The 22,600-nt window shown below is 40.4% G+C and overlaps 1 protein-coding gene across 1 annotated transcript in view; it reads left to right on the forward strand.

The window, feature by feature from the left end:
• The first annotated feature begins 19,954 nt into the window (after positions 1-19,954).
• NCAM2 (neural cell adhesion molecule 2) overlaps positions 19,955-22,600 on the forward strand; it is a 274,443-nt gene continuing 271,797 nt past the window's right edge. The window contains exon 1 of the mRNA XM_059873029.1: positions 19,955-20,093. Within this exon, the coding sequence (XP_059729012.1) occupies positions 20,042-20,093 (52 nt within the window). The 5' untranslated portion in view covers positions 19,955-20,041. The remainder of the gene's footprint in view (positions 20,094-22,600) is intronic.

The following is a 22,600-nucleotide window of genomic DNA, read 5'->3' on the forward strand; positions in this document are numbered from 1 at the left end:
TTATTTTTTCATTCTTTTGCCCTCATTCTATAAACTCCCCATCCTTTTCTGTGCTTGAAGCATTTTGTGTTTTATGTTTCACACTTTATTCCTTTTTATATTAAAATGGTACCCTTGCACTTCAGTAATACCTTTTATGTGAAGGCCTATATGCTTTATAATAACTAATGAGTTAAGCTCTGTTATGGAAATTGCACATGCCAGCCACTGGAGAAGGGTTTGTCTCCACATTTCTGCCTAAGCTAAAAGAGAGATTCCTTTATGAAAGTACTTTTTATTAACAGCACTACAGCTTGAGCTGGGTGCTTCCAAAGAGGGACCCCATACAAAAAAATCCCTTGGCAATTATATCCCCACAGTCTGAGTTCTCCACTCCAAATGTGAAATTTTGTACCAATAACAATAGTAAGGTCCAGGGTCCCCTTGTTTTTTATCCATTTGATTTGTTTCCTGTTTGGTTACTAAGCAGTTGCTAAGTGCTTGTCTCCTTCTACAATATCACATCCCCTCAGGTCAGCCTCTCCAGTTAGTCATTCAGCATGTTGGAATACTGTTGTTACAGTTCATATACCACAATCTACAAGCTTTGCCTACTCTAGCTATTGATGTTTAAGCTGCTGGCTTTGTCTGCCCTGGCTATTATTAATCTTTAAGCTGCTAGCTCTAAGTTTCAATTAACTTTTTCTACAACGGCTCGCAATATATTCTAAGCAATGCCTTTAATTTCTACGTCAGTTAGAGAAAACTTGAGGCACTGGAGCAAGCCAACTCACTTCTTGGAGATAAATATGAAGTCTCAGTCAACCTGTAAGAAATGTAATTTTTTTCCCTGGGGGGTTGTTTTGTGGGGTTGATTTCTTGGTATTTTTTACTGGTCTGCTTGTCACAACACGGTTCTCCTACAAATAAGGTTTGAATGTAATTATTATTTTATCTTCATTCACTGATAGTAGTCCCTATGACTAATATATGTTTTGCCATTTAACCTTGCAAACCTATCAGAAAAGAAGGAGAACATACACATAAAAGATCTTTCAAGCTCTTTATATTGAGACGTTTCTCATACTCAAGTACAAGATAGTGTTCTGGGTATATGTTGTGTTTATATATTTTTATCATAAATTAAAACCTCAAAATCTAGAAATAATAATAGATATAGTATTCCCTTCTGTTCATGTTTGTTACATTGGAATTTTTAATTTTGTGATGACAATTACATTTCACGACTGTATTGAGGCATATGCAGACCTGTCAGATTGACATTCTGCTAGTTACCCCTTAAAATACTTGTTTTGATGATATCTGTATTATAAAAGTTCCTGAGTAGAGACCACCTTACTAAAACTTTAATTAAATTGTCAACCTTACACTAATGTGTATGTTTTAGCCTTGCAGTAATATAGAGGTCTTTTGGTTTCAACATTTTTAATGGCTATGTTCAGTGTTGTGTAATGTGATTTTGTGCTTCTTATGCTATGTATTTGTGCTTGTTTTGATGGGGATAGATTTTTTTTTTTCCAAATTAGCTTTTATGATTTGGATTGTGCTCAAAACTGTTGGCACAGGGTTGTTTAGCTACAGTTGAGCAGTGCTTTCACAGTGTCAAGGCTGGGGGCACACTACAAGTTGAGAGGGGACACAACCAGAACAGATGACCCTGGTCACCAGTGGGATATTTCAGACCATATGGTGTCCCACTCAGCATATAAATTTAGGGAAAGAAGCAGGAAGAACGGCGTATTTGGAGAGATGGCATTTGTTTTCCCAAGTCACCCTAAGGTAGGATGCTCTCCTGGGGATGACTGAACTCCTGCCTGCCCTTGGGAAGTGGGGAATGAATTCCTTGTTTTGCTTTGCTTGTGTATGAATTTTCCTTCCCCTATTAAACCACCTTTTTCTCAACCCACAAATTTTCTCACATTTGCTCTACAGATTCTGCCCCGTCATCCCACCAGGGAGAAAGTGTACAGGTGACTGTGTGGGGTGCAGTTGCTGGCTGGAGTTAAAGACAGTCCTTTTTGGCACACAGCATGGAGCTCAAAGATTTCGAGGTAACAACAGATTTGATTGAAATGTGCTAAATCAAATGCAGAGCTGTCAGTGCTGCTTAGGTTTTAGCTGACAGTCTCCTGAGCCTGCCATGGGGCTTGCTCACCTTGTATATTCCACTCTAGTGTTCATTAGTGGCTTTGCTCTTATTTTGCTGCTTGCTGTAGTGCTCTGCTGCTTCTCATTTCACTCTGGGAACATTTTGTGAGTTGCAGGGGCCATGCATCTGGCTGGCACATGGCCAGGGCATCACCTCTGCTGCTGTGCTGCTGCACTAGGCAGGCTGGAACTCCGGTGTGAGCTCCAGTCAAGAGCACGGTGACCTGTGGTTGAGCAGGACACCCTGGAACATTTGTGGCTGTGAATAAGAGCACAATAAAGCAGGTGTATGTCCAAGTGTCTGTGCCAGTTACAGCTCTGCAGAGCAGCTACAGCTCTGCAGAGGCTGGCTCGCAGATAAGGCTCCACTTGGATCGAGTACACCCCTGAGGGACTGCAGTCTCCAGATAAGTGCAAGATGAAGTGGGGGGGAAAAGGAGGAGTTCATTCCAGTGTTGAAACCTGTGTTCTGGTCCAAAAAGGACAGGGGTGGAGATGGTAACAAAACTGCCTTTAAATTGTTGCAAAGCAGGTTTTGAGTTTCGTGTTGTGGAAATTTCACCTATGCAGGAACCCCTTGTTGCTAGCCAGGCTGGGACCAAGGGGAGGTGTGCATTGCAATGTTTAGCACAATAAACCAGCTCAAAAGAACCAGAGGTGGAGATTGTAATGGAGATACTTTTAAATTGTTGCAAGCCATGATTTGTTGCTTGTTATAGGAATTATTATAGCAGAGACCATCTGAACAAATGCAGGACAAGTCTTATTAGAAGCAGTGCAAGTGCAGCAGTGACCTGATGTGACTTTTGGGCCTGAATTTTGGGCCCAAACATGTCTTATAGCAAAGAACCCTTAGGTATCTACAGCAAATTTGAATCAATACCCTGCTCTTTTTATTGTCACTTATTGACCAATGGAGATTTTACCCAATATGTAACATCCTTCAGATCTCTGCATGCCTTCACAAATGCCAGGTCTACCCAATTATGAACCATGATTCTATGTCCTGCCAATTCAGTGATGTCTTTGGAGAGCCATACTTTACTGCTGTAAAGGAGTCAATGCCTGTCTCCACATCAGAAACTGTACAAGGAGCAAATATGAAGTACTGCATTTACAAATCTTAAATGCTCTTCTCAGTTATATAATCTATCTTTTTTTATTTGTCTGAGAAATATGCCTTTCATTTTTTGCAATAAATACTGCTCTCTCAAAACTGTTTATACGAAAATGTGTCCTTTAGAGAAGCAAGTATGAAGGAAAGACAAAAAAAAAGTTATGTAAATATTTGTGTGACTTCTCCCAGCCAAAGCTTCACTGTGGCACCTCATGACATAAAAGGCCAAACAAAGTGCAATAACCCCTGACACAAGGTGTTTATGATTAGCAAATATCATAGAGGCTTGATTTTGTCATCCCTATGGATTAAGAGTCTAATCAAAACCCACATAAGTATAACTTTCCCTCAGGATGAATCAGAGCAGTAAAATGGAACTCTCTTTCATTTCCAGACAAAGACTTTCTGAAAAGATGACAAGGAAAGGAGAAGCAAATGCTCTTGTGAAGAGATATCTAATTTTAGTGGTGTATCTGACTGAATAGTCATTTCTAACTACTAGTTGAATAGCTGGATTCAGCTGAAGCAAGAGGAACTGGGGTCCTCAATTCAGGATTGTGGCATTCCCAGCTGTAGATGTACACAGAGGATGTGAATTGCACACAGATAATAAATTTTACTGGTGTATACTTATATAGCACAAGCTTCAACATATGCAAATACATTAAAAATTGAGTGTGAAGTCTGCAAAAAGAAGGGGAGAATCAAAAGTTGCAAGGCTTAGTTCTCATATTCCCATCTACATTAGCTTGCTATATTCTCCTAAGCTTGACAGGTAAATTGTAATAAAGAGTATCTGCTATAAAACCAAAGAAAAATGCAAGATCCTACAGAACAGAAAAGAAATCTGAACTATAAAAGATAAAAGAACTTACCAATCTTTAATCATGTCCGTTATGAAAGAGTCAATGCTGGAGTCCATATGCTGGAGTCTTCCCTGTGTTCAATAAACTTATTAAAAACTTTTCCAAGATAACATAAATCGAAACCCAGCTAAACCATGTAATCCACAGCTAAGTTTTAGTGTGAGTATGGAGTTTACACACTAAGCATGGATCTGATTGTGACCTTTGCTGTTCAAAATTTGTGCCTGAGTTTGTGTCTTGAGCAAGAATCTCATGCCATCAAATTCTCTGCCAGAGACCAGGGCAGGTGTTCCCCAAGGCCACTGATCTTGATATGGTTTTTCCATTCCTGAATTAGGAATTTGTTTTTTGCGCTGTGTCTCTTTGAGGATGGATCTTAATATCTGTTAGATTCAAAGGTACAGAAGAATTATTGTCATTTTCTTCCAGTTAGTTTGTATCAGTCTCTCCTGTTATGATTATTTCCTGATTAAAAAAAAAATAATAAAAATAGAAAGACAGAAAAAAAGAAGGACCTAAGTGCCCAATCCCTCAACTACTCTATGTGCATCTTTGATCAAAACTGTTTAGTGAAGAAGTCTCACCAGTCTTAGAAAAAAAGGTTTGATTTATGTTCTTCCTTTTGAAAATTAGGACAGTATGAAGGAAATTCTTCTATTACAACATGTACTCAAAACGAATCATTCTGTCCTGTAACAGATAGACACAAAAGAGTATCTAAATGCATTGTCTTTTCTTCCCCTCACTACTCTATCCAGTTTTTCTGACACCACCTTCCATTCAGGTTTTTTACTGACAAAAGAAATTTAAAAAAAAAAAATGCAATATTCATGGGTCAGTTTCTCTTTTGGTCAGTGAACACTTTGCTGGTTTGAATATTTTCAAGCCTTTGGCACCTACCTGCTTTGTTTGTGTGTTAAAGCCCAAGATAATTGTAGCAAATGAACATTCAGCACATAGTTCTGGGAATTCAACAGATCTTTCCTATAACTGATACCCCAAGTGTCCTTAAAACAAATATGGTGCAAAAATATTTGTGATGGAAAACAACACTGGAGTGATTGAGCAGGGAACCTTCCTGGAAATGTCCCCAGCAGTAAGAGGTCTGCTTTTCTTATTTGGGCATTTAATACCAAACATCTTGCAGCAGTATTTTTTTCTCCTTCTCACCCCCCCTAATCTGGGATTTGATTAAATGTATTGCTTTATGTTTCATTACTCTCCTGGACTGGAGGAATATAGCAGAGCAGTAGAGTTACTCACATATGTGCTGGTATGGGTAGTTAACTTCAATTACAGGGCATGCAGTTCCTGATGAGCAGGCCAGGAACAAACAGAGAAATTTGGTTTTAATGGGCAATTTTATGTTTTCTTCTTGTTTCTTTCCCTTCAGAGAATAAAACTCTCCTTGTAAATTTAACCACAATCTCTAGGCTGGAAGTTGAAGCAAAAAAGAACTACTTTTATTGGAGTATTCCTCAACAGAAAGGCAGTAAAGGATAAAACACAGAAAACAGGCAAACAGAGTTCTCCTAAACTTGTTCATTGCATAAATGTGTCTTTTTTTTTTCTTAATCAAACCTTCCTTTTTTTTTTTTTTTTTTGCTTTACATTAATTTGTATTCTGTGAACTGAGATAAGCAGCCATTTGCACAAATCTGAGTAGGTTAATGGACCATTTGACAAGTCAGACACAAGCATTTAGGGCTGGTTCCAGCTTTTACCATAGACCAATATGAATTTTTTTGGCCAATGTGTGTATATTATAGTTTTTTTACAGGTGTAAGGCTTCTAATGGATATTGTTAATTGAAATGAACTGTTGTTATTTCAATTTTATGTCTTTTACAGTGAAACATCATTCTTCAGTCAATGTTTTGGGCAAAGTTAATCAATCACAAGTAAAACATTTGCTAATAGTTTTACTTTTGTCCTCTTCATTTGTCAGCTACCAAAAATGTTTTTCTCCCTTAAAGAATTAAAAAATTGTCTCATACTTAGTTGAAATTTTAATAAAAAATCAGGCTCTAATTGTATAGCTGAAAAAAGCAATTTGCTGTAGGATAGCAGATCTTCATATCATTAAAGAACTCATTAATAAAACCGATTATGAAAAAAGTATCTGTATGTTTATGAGACACAAATAAAATAGTAGTTTTAGAATGGTAGCAAGAATCAGAAACTTACAGATGAAGACAGACGTGAAGTTTAATATTTAAAATTATGAGAAAACAATAAATAGAAATAGGCTGATAATAATATACCATTATCTCAAATATGTCAAATTTGATCCAATTGAAGCTACTGTCAAGATATTTTTGGATCTGAAGAACTCCTTTCTGTGGATATGAATGTGGATGTTACTGCACTGATGTCCTGGGAATTTCTTTTTGATTTGTTTTTCATCAGGAATTGTGTCCAGTGTAATTTTCGTGCAGTGTATGAAAGCAGAAACAGACTATAACAAATTATTTCACATAATGACATTTGAAACTGAGTAGAATGCTGTGTCCTAGCACTCAGTGAGAGAGAAGAATGAAATTTATTCTTTGACCAGAACTCCGGAGTGCTTGGCCATTCTGATTTTTGAAATATTCCTACCCAAGTAACCTCTAAGTAATCATAATTTAATCATGTGATCAGTACTTAACATAATGCTCTTTGGTTTAGATAGGACTATTTTATCATTAAACATACCTTTAATTTGTCATAGAACAGTTTACAGCTTCAGATACCTTTTGCACAACAAAAAGAATGCTGTCTTGGTATTGTGTAATACACATATTTTGAAGGAAGACAGTATGACACCATTTTCATGTTGTAGAAAAATGAATGAATAAAGATTTTTTTTTTTCTTGCACAATTTCCTAAAACTCATTGACATGAAGTTTTGCTAAAGATGAAAATTTATGAAGATTTTTTAAATGAATGAATCTTTTGTGCAAACAAAAATATCTGCAATTATCAGCTATTTTTTTTAAATGTTAGATGCATGTCAGATTATCTGCTGATGGTTTGGAGGTTTTTTTTGAGCCATTCATTGACTGGGGCATTGGTTCATAAACAGGAGAATTAAAGGGAAAAAAAATCAGTTATGCTGTAAAAAATTCTGATGTTCCTACATCATTCAATATTTTAGATATTTTTAAATTCAATAATTTTTAAAAGAATTAAGGAAAAAAACAACAAAGCCTTCAAAATGTTTCCACCCAATGCAGAGCACAGCAGCTTTTATTTATTCTGAACTGAATAAAATTCACTGAACCACTTTCTTCTGTTTGCTGCTCAGGAATATGGCAGGCTCTCTGTAGCCTTCATAAGGCTCTGAGTAACCTAATTTAACTTTGAAATTATCACTTTTTAAGTAGAAAAGGGAAGACAACATGACCTCCAGAAAGTTCCTTGCAGCCTACTTCATTTATGACTCCCATGATCTGCAACTGCATTTCAAGCAAATCCCAATGACATTGTCCAAGCTAGAGGCAATCAGAGAAACAGTAAGGGGAATTATCTGATGAGCAAGATCTAGGCTATGGCACTCTGTAGTACAGGACTAAAACTCATAAACCAGTCAACAACAATTAGAATCAAACACAAAACTCATTTCCTTGGCTAGATGTTCAAGGATATCTCCTTCCTAAGTATGATCGTGCACATCCATCTGTTATCCTTCAAAGAGAGGTGAACCTCCCCTCCTGGCACAGGCTTTTCAAACACTAAGACAGTGAGTTTTTATACTCAGTCACTGAAGAGTCACTGGTCTCAGTGTATAACTGGTAGAACACACAGGGAAGTGAAATACTTGCTTTAATTGAATTTAGTCCCTCAAGTGAAAATATTGCAGCTGTTCTGAACATGTCTTAAACCTTAGTTTGCTAAAGACCTTGACTCTCTATTTACTTTCACACCTTTGTGAAAATAATCTCTTTCCTAGATTAGTAGTTTTTCTCTTTTCAAATGCTGATATTTTTTCATTTTGGTATTTAAGGTGGCATAACTATAAAACTATAGATGTACAACTTCACACTTCAACTAATCACATAAATTATTTTCAACACTAAAATAAAAAGATCAAAAAATATGAGACCATCTGCTTGGATTTCTCTCTGTCTTCAAGATGGTCTTAAGGATTGAGAAACCCTCATAGCATGACTGTTTTGTTACCTTTTAGAGAAAGGGTTATCTATGAAAAGGCATCCTCTTAGCTATGCAAATCTTACTCACTGAGAATAGGAAAAATGTTTGAAATCATATTGAACAACAGGTCTTATTTGATCACAGAAAGAAAAATCCAGATTTGTATTTTCAAATCCCATTTAGACAACAATCAAAGCACTGATCCAAAATAATTCCATCATGGAGTGACAAAACAAGGGGATATAACTTTAAAATTAAATAGAGTAGGCTTAGACTAGACATTAAAGCAAGGAAAAATACCGGTAAGGGTGGTGAGACACTGGAACAGGTTTTCCAGACAACCTGTGGATGCCCCACTTCCCACACATTGGAAGTGTCCCAGCACAGATTGCATGGGGCTCTGAGCAACCTGGTCTAGTGAGTGGCATCCCTGCCCATGACAGGAGTACGGAAATGAGATAATCTTTAGTGTTCCCTTCCAAACCCAGCCATTCTGTGATTCTATGATTCAAGGATTCCCAAGTAGAAATACTGACAGGAAGGGCAATGAAATATTCAGGAAGGCTTCAGTGTCACTATACCATATACTACTGTCAGGTTTGGAATTCTTGCAACAATATAAATAAATGTCACGTGAGAAATAGAAAGCTTGGCTTGAAGTTATACGCAATATTAACGAGACTTTGGCAGATAAAGTTGAAATATTTATTGAAACACCTTGAAAAGCATTAACATTTTGGCCTTAGTGGCCAAAGTTTTTTAGAACTCTTTTTGCCTTTTCTTGTGCTAAAGGCCTGTTGCAGCAGGTGAACTGGAGTTGCATCACCACAACAATAATTCTTCTACGTGCGTCAATTCCGCGAGCTGCCTGTCTGCCTTTGTGATGGAGAACAAGCACAAACTTCTTGCATCCTCAGGCCACCAGAAAGTTTTTTAAAAGGACATACTCCAGTTCAGTAGCCATGTTAGCACACTGAATGATAACTGGAGGCAGAAAAATATTTTGAGTGCCCATCTAACGTGAAAGTCCGGCCAAAATATAATCTGCAGTAGTATAAAAATAAAGAGCAGACATAGTCTGCAATCATCTATAGTAAGTAAATTACACTTTTATGGGTATCTAAGGATGTTAAGGCAAAAGAATTATAATAGGGACTGTTAAGGAAAATACCAAGAGAACAACTGGCAAATTTTAGTAAAAAAAAAAAAAAAAAAAGAAAGAGAAAATGCAAGATTAATTCATAGAATTAAGGAAAATTGAATAAGATTTGGATATCAAGGGTCAAACCAGAGAGTGTCTACGAGCTCTTATCAAAGAATCACCCTGAAAAGAGTTTTTTTGTGCAGTAACATATATAACACAGATAAGGCTGATAGCCCTACCCCTAAAAGTGAGCTGAACCACTACTTTGGTTAGAGATATCCCACAAGAACAAACAAAACTTATTGGATAGAAGTTCTGATGTCTAATAATTTTCCACAAGTCTCTAAAAAACTTATTTTATTATGGGAGCTATAGACAGTCTGAGTTGAGGGTGACTTTTTTTAAGTGACATTTCTAATACACAGTATGATTTGCCTAAATTAAAGAGTAATTTGTTCTTCTTTACCAGCCCTTTTTTTTTTTTAGTAATTTCAAGTTTTCCTGGAGATTATTAATAATTACTATTATTAATACTACTATTATTATTTAAATTCATTATGCATAAAAAATGCAATTCAAGAATTCATACTGATCATTTTTTAGGACTGTTTGAAATTTCACAACAACGATGTTTTTAGGAAGAAAAAATGGAAGAAATACTTTCATGTTTCCCTTGCTTAAATGTTTTCAAATAGAAATTTAGTTGGCAATTAATGTAAATGAAAAACCAGAATACCTCTTAACTCCCTCTCTGGCTGCTACCTCTGGCATCATGGAAATCACTCAATAGGAGGAAAAGTTCTTAACGCAACCAGGATGCTGAGAGAAATGAAAATACTATGTTTACTATAAATACTATGAAAATACTGTGTTTACTATAAATACTATGAAAATACTATGTTTACTATGAATACTATGAAATACTATGAAAATACTATATTTAAAGGATTCTTTTTGTCTCTTGCCCTGTTCCTGGACAATGCTTAGAAGATTCTGGCTTCATCTCCTTTCCTGTCCTCCATCAGATATTTTTTCACACTGATAAAATCTCCCCTGAACATTCTCTTCCCAGGCTGAATCCTCACAGTTTTCTCATCCTCCCCCTGTATATTAGATGCTTCAAGGCCTTAGTTACCCTTGTGGCCCTGTGCTGGACTTACTCCAGCCCCTCTCTCTTTCTTTTGTACTGAGGAACCCAATGCTCCAAATGTGTCTCATTTACTATCTTTTTTCAACATGGATACTCCCAAGACAAAGAATCATTTTTACTTCAGTAAGTACCTTGGGTCCAAAGTGGACAATGCTGCAGAGATCCTACTCTGTGTTTCAAAACCTTCTCATCTTGATCTCCTGTAATTCTGTGAGCTGAGGGAGCAATCCAGTCCTAAATCAGTTTTGGTTATGTTCTGCTGAGTTCCTAAATGTAAGAAACAAACTGAAAAGCTTCAAGGAAAAAATTATATTTTTATTAGTCCCTTATGTAATATTTTTTTATAACTCTCCTTCTGAAAAATATTGATCCTTCCCAATTCTCCGCCCTTTCTTTTTCCCATGAAATACAAGTCAGCACAGCACTACATTCAGTACACTGATTTCTCTGGCTTGTCAAAAACATAACTGATGATTTCATCAGTGTTATTGGCACAGTTGTTGTAGAAAAAGGATCTCTTAGCTTGTTTTCCCTGATAATCTTGCTTCTTCTGCAGTAATGTAAATATTCTGTGGCAATCATGCTGTGTCCATGGCAAATGTGAGACTTTTAAAATGTTCTTTTTGTTTTCAAAGAATGCATCTAGAACTCAGAGGCTTTTTCTCATAAAGCTGTAAGAAAGAGATAATTTTGAAAATATTGTTAAAGGGTGGGTCTAAAGAAATTGCTGGAAGGATGACCCAAAGTAATGTCTGAGAATTGATCTTATTTACTGTGCTTCCAGCTATTCTGGGACGTAACTACCACTGTGGAATTGTCCAAATTTGAAGAGTCTGAATACATGCATGGCCATCATGTGTGCCTGAGAACAAGAATTGATTCACCTGCAAAATCTGTCTTTGAGGACATCATTTGCAGCTACTTCAGCAGAAAGAGATCTTTATGCTTTCTCAAGCTCTTGGAAGGTTGAGGTCTGCTCCCATAAAAGTCAGGAAACGTTAGACCTTCAAATATTTTAATGACTATTTTCCAGATAGATTTTCTCAAGTTTTCAATTTGTAACATATAGATTTATGGAAAATGTTTCTTTGTGCAATAAATATCCCAAGTGCCACTACTCCCAAACAAACATTTTAAATAAATTATTCATGGAATTTTAAAAATGTGTTCAAATTTTACCTCTGTTAAAGCTGGTGTAAAAATTCCCTTTCAAAACATATTTTAGTTATTTAACTGTAACTACATCAACACAGAAGAAATTTAATATTAAAAAGGCATAAGCGAGTGTGTTGTAAACACAAGCATTATTGTTTTAGGTAAATGTGATTTCAGTACATTTGTCAGCAATGTATGGAAGTACTGCTGGTTGTTTGCTTCCCTGTTTTAAGTTAGATATCTTTTAACTGAGCTTTTCCTTGAGCAAAAAAAATTTTAGTGCCCTACAAGATTTACTGCTCCATAACTACTCTTCTTGGTATACCAGACTCTGTTAATGTGAGTAAGAAAAATATTAAATCTTGAATGGCTGAAAAACTTTGGGAAAATTATGTATCTCTTAAGAAAAATCCTATTTTATGTATCTATGTACTTTGGATAACATAGATTAGCTTAAAAATACAATATTTTGTCCCTCTTTTTAGGACAAATTTCTTAACACCCTGATATTTGCAAACTCAAATTGTTATTTTTTAGAAAACATGCATTAATTACTTTGAAAATCTGAATAAGCAGGCAATGAAAAATTAATTTTCTGTTCTACTTAAGGATCTTGTAAGTTTTAAATTTTTGCACAAAGACAATTCAGATTTTTTTCTTAAGTTATAGAAGACGTGTGGTATTGCAATCTGGTTTTGAAGTCAGTTGAAAGGTGCCTATGACAGTTACTTAAAAAACATTACATCTGGGTGTAAAAATAATTCACTGTAAATCAGAAGTTCATCCTCATGTGCAGTTGTGTGCTTAATTCCTCATCTTACTGAGATTTGTAACAGATATGGAAGGAGAATGAAAAGACATGTTACAAAGACAAGAGGAAAAGCAAGTGAGATTAGTAAATTGGGATCACCTCATTTAGAAAAGATATAAGAGAATTTTCATTCTTGAAATGCACCATGTAGAGAAACAAAACTGAGCAGTCCAATCTTTCAAAACTCATCAGAAGTAAACCTAATGAAATAAAATGTGTAACCAACATGGTTAACCTTTGAAACCACTTGCTGTATCAATATGCTTGAAGATGTCAAGAGCTCAGAATATCTCATTAAAACAGCAGATGTCTCCTCATGAATAAGAGTTTCTGAAGTTGTAGGTCTGAAATTGAATTAAAAGATAAGTGTGGGTATAAATTATGGGGTTTAGATCACATGCTTTCATTAAAGTCTTGCACTAAAAACAATGGTTTTTTGGATTTTCTATCATTATTTATTGATTGATCTCTTCTTGAAATCACAGCTAAGCACTTTCATCCTGATCATTTTAAGAACTGGATATGTGGGCAATTGGATGGATTTTTTATCACTTGGACAAGTGAATAAACTCAAAATCATGTGTTCCCTTTCCCCCAGACTTATTAATGTATATAAATAAAGATGTATTTCTAGGTCCTCCATGAAGGTTTCCCTGACTGTCAACAGCCCTTGCTCACTTGTATCACATATAAATCAGCAATTATTACCCAATTCCAATGAAAATGGGAACAGTGATGTCTCTTAGTCAGATAGCTCTGAATCCCAGACATCCTAATCTGGGCAATAATTAAAATGTACAGCATATTTCACAGAATCACAGACTCAGAGAATGGCCTGGGTTGAAGGCACCCTAAAGATCATGCCATTCCAGCCCTCCTGCCATTGGCAGGGACACCCTCCACTAGACCAGGTTGCTCAGAGTGCCATCCAACTTGACCTTGGACACTTCAAGGGTGGGCCATCCACAACTTGTACCAGGGCCTCACCACCCTCACAGTCAAGAATTTCTTCCTACTATCTAATCTAAACCTGCTTCTTTTCAGTTTGAAGCCATTCCCCCTTGTCCTGTCCCTCCAGACCCTTGTAAATAGTCTCTCTCCATCTTTCCTGTGGACTCCCTTCAGATGCTGGAAGGCCACAATTAGATCACCCCAAAGCCTTCTCTTTTCCAGCCTGAACAATCCCAATTCTCTCAGCCTTTCCTCCCAGCAGAGCTGCTCCATCCCTCTGACCACCTTGGTGCCTCCTCTGGCCTGGCTCCAGCAGGTCCCTGTCCTTGCTGTGCTGGGAGCCCAGAGCTGGATGCAGCCCTGCAGGTGGGGTCTCAGCAGAGGGGGCAGAGGGGCAGAATCCCCTCCCTGCCCTGCTGCCCACGGGGATCTGGATGAGCCCAGCACACGGGGGGCTCTGGGCTCCCAGTGCACACGGCCAGGGCATGTCTGGCTTCCAGATCACCTGCAACACAACACAGAAATGTAACCAAAGGCATCCATAAACTTTTCCCCTTTATTTCTAATTTTACATTCTATAGGTCACCTTACTTTGGTCTGCAGCTTTGTACGCTTTTAGTCTTTGCTCTTAATGAAAGCACGGATGGCTCAATAAGGGTGATTTAAATTTTGTTCTGCATGTCTCCAAAACTCGTCGTGATTCAAAGCACTGCAGGGAACAAGTTTCACAGTCACAGAACAGCAGCTGAGAAAGGTTTGTGTTTTGCACACACGACCACTTTAAAAACAACTGCTCTTCAAATTCTCACCATGTAGCAACCATTCTTTGCTATTCCACATGCTGAAATAACGTCTGCACATCTTGGCTCAGGCCAGAAAATCTTGTTGCCTCTTCTTCAGTGCTTCAGTAATAAAATATTCTTGAAGCTCCCTTCAATTAAATTAACTGATATTGCACTAAACCAGATATTATTACTTGTATGATCTGGTAATATAGTTCATGGAAGGATAGTTCTCATTGAAGAGATGGTAACAAATGGCTGGTGGGACTTCAGTAACTAAAACCAGTTTTTACACTTGTCAGGCATGAAGGTGAAAGTTCTAATGAGTTAAGGAAATGCAGTAATTTATGAAGCATTGTTTGGTAGCATTCATAATATTACCAAGTTGGGGGGAAAAAATAAAAAACAGAAAGCATCTTTGCTCTGGAAATTGTATGAAATAAACCACTGCTAACTGATAGGAAAGAAGGGAACTACCATGAAAAAGTCTGTTTGTAAGTACCCATAAAAGAGAAAAAGTACACACCTGCCATGTTGCTGAATATGTAGGCAATTATGTAGAGCCAGCTGGAGCATCTTAGCACTGGCAGTCTCATTCTCAGGTGAAATAATAAACATGTCCATAATCCTGCCCAAATATCTGTCCCTGATAGTGATGGGGTAATAACTGTTGCTGGCTCATGGTTTTTGAGTGACTGATCTGAGAAGAGGAATAAAGTCACACTTATAGAAATGTAGGAACATTGAACCTATGGAAATCTGCCTCCAGAGTCGGGAGAAGTTTACTTGTCTCATCTCTCAAGTGCTACTTTCACTGCACCAACAGAGAAGTGCATGATGCTTCCTTCAGACATATAAATTCAGCATATTGATTTCTTCATCAGCACAATGTTTTATATTCTAACTAAATTAGCACATTGTACTTCAAACAACCATGCTATCTCCAAAAATTAAGCATCTCTCTTTACCTAGACAAAGTTATTTTTTATTTGTCCTTGTCATTATTTATTTCCAGAAATGATACAAAGAATTATCCCTTCCCACCCCCTCAAAAAAAATATGTGAATCTCTTCTTAGTATATGAATAATTTCAGGTTTGTTTTAAGCTCCTCTAGCAGAAAGGAGAGTTCTTTATTTAAAAGTAACTTGAAACAGAGTGGAAACAACAAATTTGTCTCTTTCTCATAAAATGTTTATCCAAAATCATAGTAATTTTAGATCTTTATGATAGTTATATCTTTATGAAAGTCTCTATAAGATTATAAGAACTTGAAACATAAATGTGGTGCAAACATTTATGAAACTCTTTTGTTTATTGTGCATCATTTCCTCACCACTATAATGTTGCTGTTCACTGTTGTATAATTTATCTTAGTGCCACCTCAATTGTGTTTGCAGTTTTCATAGGAAAGCATCCTAGTTGGGATAATTACTCACTTTGGAGACGATCAGCAATTTGGTTCATATGCACCTCTGAAAATTACCCTATTGGCAGAAGGCATTATCCTGCACGGGCAACATATTGTGCTGCTAAGAAGGGGTATTTTGTCTTATCTCTTTTCCTTTTTTCTCTCCCGTCCTGTTCCCCAAAACATTTGACAACTGCTCACAAGTTGTGCCAATTTCCTTACAGCTCCTCACCAGTTATTTTCAGATATACAATCTCTGTGCCTTTTTTTTCTTTTTTCTTTTTTTTTTTGTAACTGTGCCAGTGCCATACGTTCCCCAAAAATTCTTAGCTAATTTTAAGGTGCTCCCTTAACATTTAAGTTTTGAAGACATATAAGCAAATCCAGCTGGATATTCTGGCAGCTTGGATGTCCGTTGGGGAACATGCATTTCAGGATAAATATCCATTATCAAATCATCACCAAGATTTCAGTTTCTATATTTAATTACATTTGCATTGAACATGCAATTATCAATCAACTTAAAAATAAAATAATCCTTGTAAAAACACCATGGAGATGTTTCTTGACAAGTTCAGTCACAGCAAGTTTACAGATCCTCAGTTCTTGTAAACTGACTCAAGTGCAGTGATGAGAGCTTGAAATGTTTCTGTTGCCAGAGCCTAATTCTGCTGCTTTTATTCATATGGGAGGACAGACTCCTGTATAAATAATCTCACTGAGCAAAACAAGTAAGCAACATGGGGGAAAATTAATTCTTGCCGTCTTTTTGCAAACTTCACAGCTAGTAAATCTTTGTGGGAGAAAAGCTGCACATGGTAGCACAGTTGTGAAAGCTGGAGGCTACTGTGTAAAAGACAGGGAACTTACAGATATATCCACTTCAATTCTGAGTGTGATACCCCAAAAGATCTAAGGTACCAATCAAACGTGATTGGTAACGTTAGGTAATACTTTCCCTTCTATTCCCCAGAGATTTTCCTGGCTAGACTTTCCACTCACTGGAGCTGTGTTTTAATTGCTTTGGGAACCTATCAAAGGTTGAGTTCCTCACCTTGGAAATAACTGCCCCAGCAGAATGATCATTATACTTGATGCTGCCCCTCTTAGCAGTTCACATGGGATAATACTCACTGTAGTTTGTTTCTGCTCTTGATTTTAAATTTTCGAAATTTAAAACTTACATAGCATATGCTTGTTTTCTGCCAGCATATTTGTTCTACATGCTGTATTATCCAGAAGTCATGTTTTCTTGTGCCCTAGTCTAAGCACAGCCATTAAACTACACGTCAGCCTTCCTCCCAGTAAACAGCACACTCTAAGGAATAACACTATAAGCCAAAGCATGGGAAATAATACAGGTCTGTCTGCTACTGGTGCTAATTAATGTTTTACAGCACTTTGAAATTTTCATCTTTTGGTTCATTTAATGTATGGTCATGAGCACCAAGAGTCATATAGCTTTGGATGGCAGAAAATTTGTGCTTAATTTCTGCATCTCTCTAATCCCCGTTTGTGTGACCTCAGCATGATTTGCTGTTGTGGTTCACTGCGGGACACTTTTATCTAGAGATCTTTATTTTCTAACTAATGAGTTGTTCCACGAGCAGCAGAAACAATGAAACCCTGCACACTTATGTGCATTGTCCCCTCCTCCCCTCCTCTCTCTGCCCCTCCACTGTGGAGGAGGGACCTAAACATACCCTAACATACATTTTAGGTGGGATATGAGACCTTATGATGAGTACTTTGAGCTACATGCTTACTGATGGGCAAACCAGCTGCTGCCTCTTCCTTCAGGGAGGCCTCTGTATTTCACAGAGGTATTACAAGAATGTGGTTATTTTTGAGCTTTATCATCTTTTTCTGTTTTACTCCACTGCTTCAGAGCAGTGAAAAGCATGTTCCTCTTTCCATTGAAAAGCTGAACTGACAACAGATTTCTCCAAATGCTGTTCTCCAAATGTGTTGTGGACAGCCTACATGGTGTGCTCTGGTGACTGCAGCAGACAAGTAACAAGGCAGAGCTCTCAGGACAAGGAATCCTGTTTGGAAGAAGAGCATCCTCACCTGATTTCAAAGGAGAAAGAACTAGCCACTCAGACCTGACACTGGTGAAATTCTCATCATATTGATAATTTAAAATAAGCAAACTTGAGATAGTAGCATTCTTATGGGCAAGAAATCTGCTACTTGCTTCTGTATTGTGTTGTGGTGGGGCATCTGTACATGGATTTCATTCCTTGAACCTGTGTAGATCAAGGTGCTTCTGACCCTCAACTATAAAGTAATAGATGTTCAGGTATGTGTACAAGTTATTTGGGTTTATTTATTAACACTTCTTTTATTTTCTCCAATTATTCCACTTTTGCTGGATGAAAATGCTCCAAAATATTACATTTGATAAAACTGGCATCCTACCCACTTGATAGTGAGGGTTTCTTGCTCTTTGCCAAGCAAATTTTATTTTTATTCTTAAGGTTTTTATTTAATAATTGTTTTCATTACCTTTCTATGTTAATTTATTAATGATGTCTATTCCTGTAGTTGGGTACTAGGGCTAATGGAACCTTTACACCTGGGAAAATTTCACCAAAAAATTTCCTCTGCAGTGCTTTCCTGAACCTGCACTAAAGGCTGGTGCCAAAAGTTCCTGCAATTAAGCATCTCTCACGACATTCATGAGCAGAGCACCTCCTAAATATAAATCCCATTCTGACCTGTAAGGCTTTGCTGAGGCTGCCATATTTTGGATTTCCAAAACTTTATGAGGGATATCAGTTCTATTCCACTTAAATATATATGAATTTGTTCCTTTTATACTATATTACAAAATCTTTAGCTTAAGAGCAGGACTGTGAGGTGTGGAGCTGAGCAATATGATTCTGATTTACGTGGTGTAGATCAACCAATCAATGGCAAAAAGCCCTCACATTCCCTTCTACCAGCATTTTCTGTTCACTCTGTTTCATTCCCTAGTGTCCTAAAACCACCCTCTGGGGAAAGAATTTGGACTTTATCCCCTATCTTGTTCTTCCCAGAAAAATATTTCTTCTTCCTATATTTCAGAATTTTGTAGACTACTGTGCAGCAGGAGCCAAGCTGGAGATACTGATCATGTCATTCATATTAGTTTGCTGCAAAGGGACTCCTTGTCTCCCTCCTCCTCCCCAAATCCTCTTGAAAAGGGCAAGGGAAGGGTCGGGAAAAAATATTAGGGATGTGTTAATTTGGATTAATCCTTTATTATCCACTATCACTGCTTCACATTAATATAAATCTACTTCTATCTCCTTCCATATATCATACAGGTGGTAAGGTGACAAATTTATGGAACCTGCTTAGGAGCCTATAGCTTAATTAACCCCCTCAAAAAGAATTACCTCTTCAAAGTCAAGCTGGACAAAAAACCCACCCCTTTATGCAGGTTGCGGGTATTTTTTCCTTACAAAGCAAGATCCTCAGCCAGACAGCACCAAAGCATCCAAACGGTAAGCAATTTATTTTTACCGGTTTTATTTCACGCAGCCGTGAATAGCAGAGGTATGTTTCCCCTCTGGACTAATAACAGAAGTCAAACCGAGTGAATTCCTAGACAGCCGAATGAACACAAACCCGACGGGATTAGTTACAGACGCGCCCGTACGCGGGGCTGGCGGCGGTGCCGCTTCCTGCGGGCTCAGCGGCGCGGTCCGGCCCGCGGGCGGAGCGGGGGCCCCGCCGAGCCCCGCGCAGCCCCCGCCGCCCGCTCCCGGGGGGAACGAGGGTGCCAGGGTCACTCCAGCCTCGGGGAGCGTCCCCGCCCGCGGGCAGCGGGAGCGCCGCTCCCGCGCTCTCCCGGGATGCTGGGGGCTTCCCAGTGGGATTCTCCAGCGAGCCGCCGCCTCTCCGTTTTAGGCTGCGTCCCCTCCGTCAGCGGCGGGGGCAGCGGGCTCCGGAGGGGCTGCGGCGGCGAGGCGGGGGGAGCCGCCTCACCCCGCCGGGGGCTGCCGGCAGGCGGGCGTGCGGGGAGGGACACCCGGGGAGATCGGGGAAAGGATCCAGGAGGGGATGCACGGAGGGATGCTCCGGTCCTGCTGCCACCTCTCAGAGCGGCGGAGGAATCTGCGGGTCTGCCGCTCGCCGCTGTGGCGGGTGCGAGTGCGGCGGAGGGATCGGCCGGCCCGCCGTGCGCCCGCCCCCTGCGCGGCGGCGCGGCCCCGCCGATATAGCGCGGCGCGGGAGGCGCGGCCGGCACTTGGCGAGCGGCGCTCCGCGGGTGCGGGGCTGCGCGGGCAGCGGCGGCGGCGGCAGAAGCGGCAGCGGCAGGGTTTGCCTGGGCTGGCCGAGCATCCTCCGACTTGGAACTGTCCACCGGCGAGAGCTCCTGAACATGAGCCTCCTGCCTCTCTACCTGCTCGGATTGCTCCTCAGTAGCGGGCAAGGTAGGAGCGCGGCCGCCTTCTTCCTTTTTTTTTTTTTTTTCTTTTAATTATTGTTCTTACCTATGCTGTCCAGTCGCTCAAATTAACGGAAAAGAAACGGAGAAAAAAATTAAAGCAATGCATTATCCTGGAACCAAATTAAGAAGGACCTAAAACTTGCTTCATCGCCCACCTTTTTCTTTTTTTTTTTTTTTTCGTTTCAGTCCTCAAGAGGTGTCATTTATGAGGAGGGAAAAAAAAAAAGCTGGACAGTCTAAATGCACTTAGCTCCTTTGCATAGGATTTTGTCTTTTTCTGGTTTTTTGTGCCCAATAAATGTGTGAGAGAGATGAAGCGATTACACAAAATCTGCCGAGCACTGGTCTTTAAAATCCACGTCTGCCCGCGGGGAAAGCAGTCTGGGCTTCGTTCTTAGGAGCAGGGAGAAGTGCTGGCGGTAGAGTCCGTGAGAAACCTGACCTGAAGTCTCCCTGTCGGGGTTTCTCCTCTTTGGAAGACCCTTCCCCGCTCGCTGCCAGGACGCCGAGCCCCCGGCTCGGGGTGGCGCGGACGGGAGGGCGCTGTCGGGGCCGCGGGGCTGTGCGCGGGTGCGGAGCCCTTGTGCCACGGAATGGCACCGCGGGGGCAGGAGTGTGCGGGGATCGGGGCGCGCCGGGCTGGCGCCTTCGGGCACGCTTCGTCCTTTGCATATCTATATGCATATATTTATATATATGTGTGTGTGTATTTATACACATACATACTTCGAGATAAGCGGACTCGGGGGCTGTGGTGCGGCCACGGGGTTTGTTTTCTGGGGCTGACATATATACATATATATATATATATAGAAATGTATATATATATATATATACACACACACACACACACACACACACACACACACACACACACACACATATATATATATATATGTTTATTTTTGGATGTCCCCTGCGCGGTTACTTAAGGATTTGTGCTCCTGCAAGAGACTGGGCGGGAAGTGGCGCCAGGAGGGGCGCAGCCGCTGGGTGAGGGATAACCACCGCGGTGTTTGGAAACTGTTCGGGCAAGTTCCCGGCGTCCGGCCAGGGCTCTGAGGAGCGCGGGGCTGTCCCTGCCCCCGCTCCCGCTGCCCCCCTGTCCTGTGCGAGGCTACGTTCCCTGCACCCGAGGGGGTGGGCGGCGTCCCCGCTTCTAAGGAGGTTTTAGGGGAGAAATAAACCCCACCCAGCCCGAACGCCCCAGCGGGATGGCAGCGGGAGCGGCGGGGGCCGGCCCGGGCCGCGCTGCCACCGCCGGGCGCCAGGGGGCGGCCGAGCTCCACGGCGGCGCCGGGCAGTGCCCGGGACGGAGCGGCCTCGCCCCGCTGCTCACGGGCTGGGAGGGCTGGATGTGCCAGCCGCGGTGTCCTGTGCGGGGCTGCAAGGGCTGGATGTGCCAGCCGCGGTGTCCTGTGCGGGGCTGCAAGGGCTGGATGTGCCAGACGCGGTGTCCTGTGCGGGGCTGGAAGGGCTGGGTGTGCCACCCATGGTGTCCTGTGTGTCACCCACGGTGTCCTGTGCGGGGCTGGCAAGGGCTGGATGTGCCACCCACGATGTCCAGTGCGGGGCTGGCAAGGGCTGGATGTGTCACCCACGGTGTCCTGTGCGGGGGCAGTGAGATTTGTGGCGCTTAAGGAAGGGACGGAGGGTCAGGCATGGTGCCTTGAGGTACCAAGAACCGCAGCTGCGAAGTCTCTTTCCCCGAATCTGTGGCTAAGCCTGGCACCATCCAGGCGGTTTCTTTCGGCGACAGTTAGTAAAAAGAGAGCACCAGGTGCCCTCAATTTCTACAGAAAATGCTCCCCTGCTTTTGGCACCTCGGGGTGAGCTGGAGAGGTCTCCCGAGCACTCCGGAGGCTTTTCGGTACAGCCGGCCCTAGGATGGCAGAGGAGGAGAAGGGGAACGCTTCCTACAGGCTTTACATTGATCCACCTGGTGTAATGATGTGCGTACGGATGTGGAATGCGCCTCCTCCAAAGGAGGAAGGGTAGAAAGCGACTTTGTGAAGTGTGATTTCTGCAGCGTGGGAGGATTGCATAGTTTAGGTATCTTACTATCACAAATGTCAGGGGATAAATAATGGAGTGAAATTACAGATGCTATTAAACTGAGTTTTAAGAATTATAGGATATCTATGGGGGGGGGTTGGAAAGAAGAGGAGGAAAGCTGAATAAACCTAATATTGATAGTAAGTTATTTCCCTCGATTTGAAGAAACAGCTTCCTTTTATTCTTTTTAATAAAGGAAGGAAATTTCAGTGGCAGAGTACGATTTTTTAACTGACTGTAGAAGTAACAGAAATGTGCAGCCTCAGTCCACAGCAGGGCATAGTAAATGGGAATGGGAGAAAATCTGCATATGGAAAATACACCCATTTAGGTTGCGAGGGAAGAGGCATTTTCTACAGTGGTTTTGGGGGGGAGTTTATTATTTTTAGTTTTAATGAGCATTTTTGAGATGATTTGTTGTACTTTTTTTTTTTT

Source organism: Haemorhous mexicanus, chromosome 2 (assembly GCF_027477595.1).
Source record: "Haemorhous mexicanus isolate bHaeMex1 chromosome 2, bHaeMex1.pri, whole genome shotgun sequence".
Classification (NCBI taxonomy): Eukaryota; Metazoa; Chordata; class Aves; order Passeriformes; family Fringillidae; genus Haemorhous; species Haemorhous mexicanus.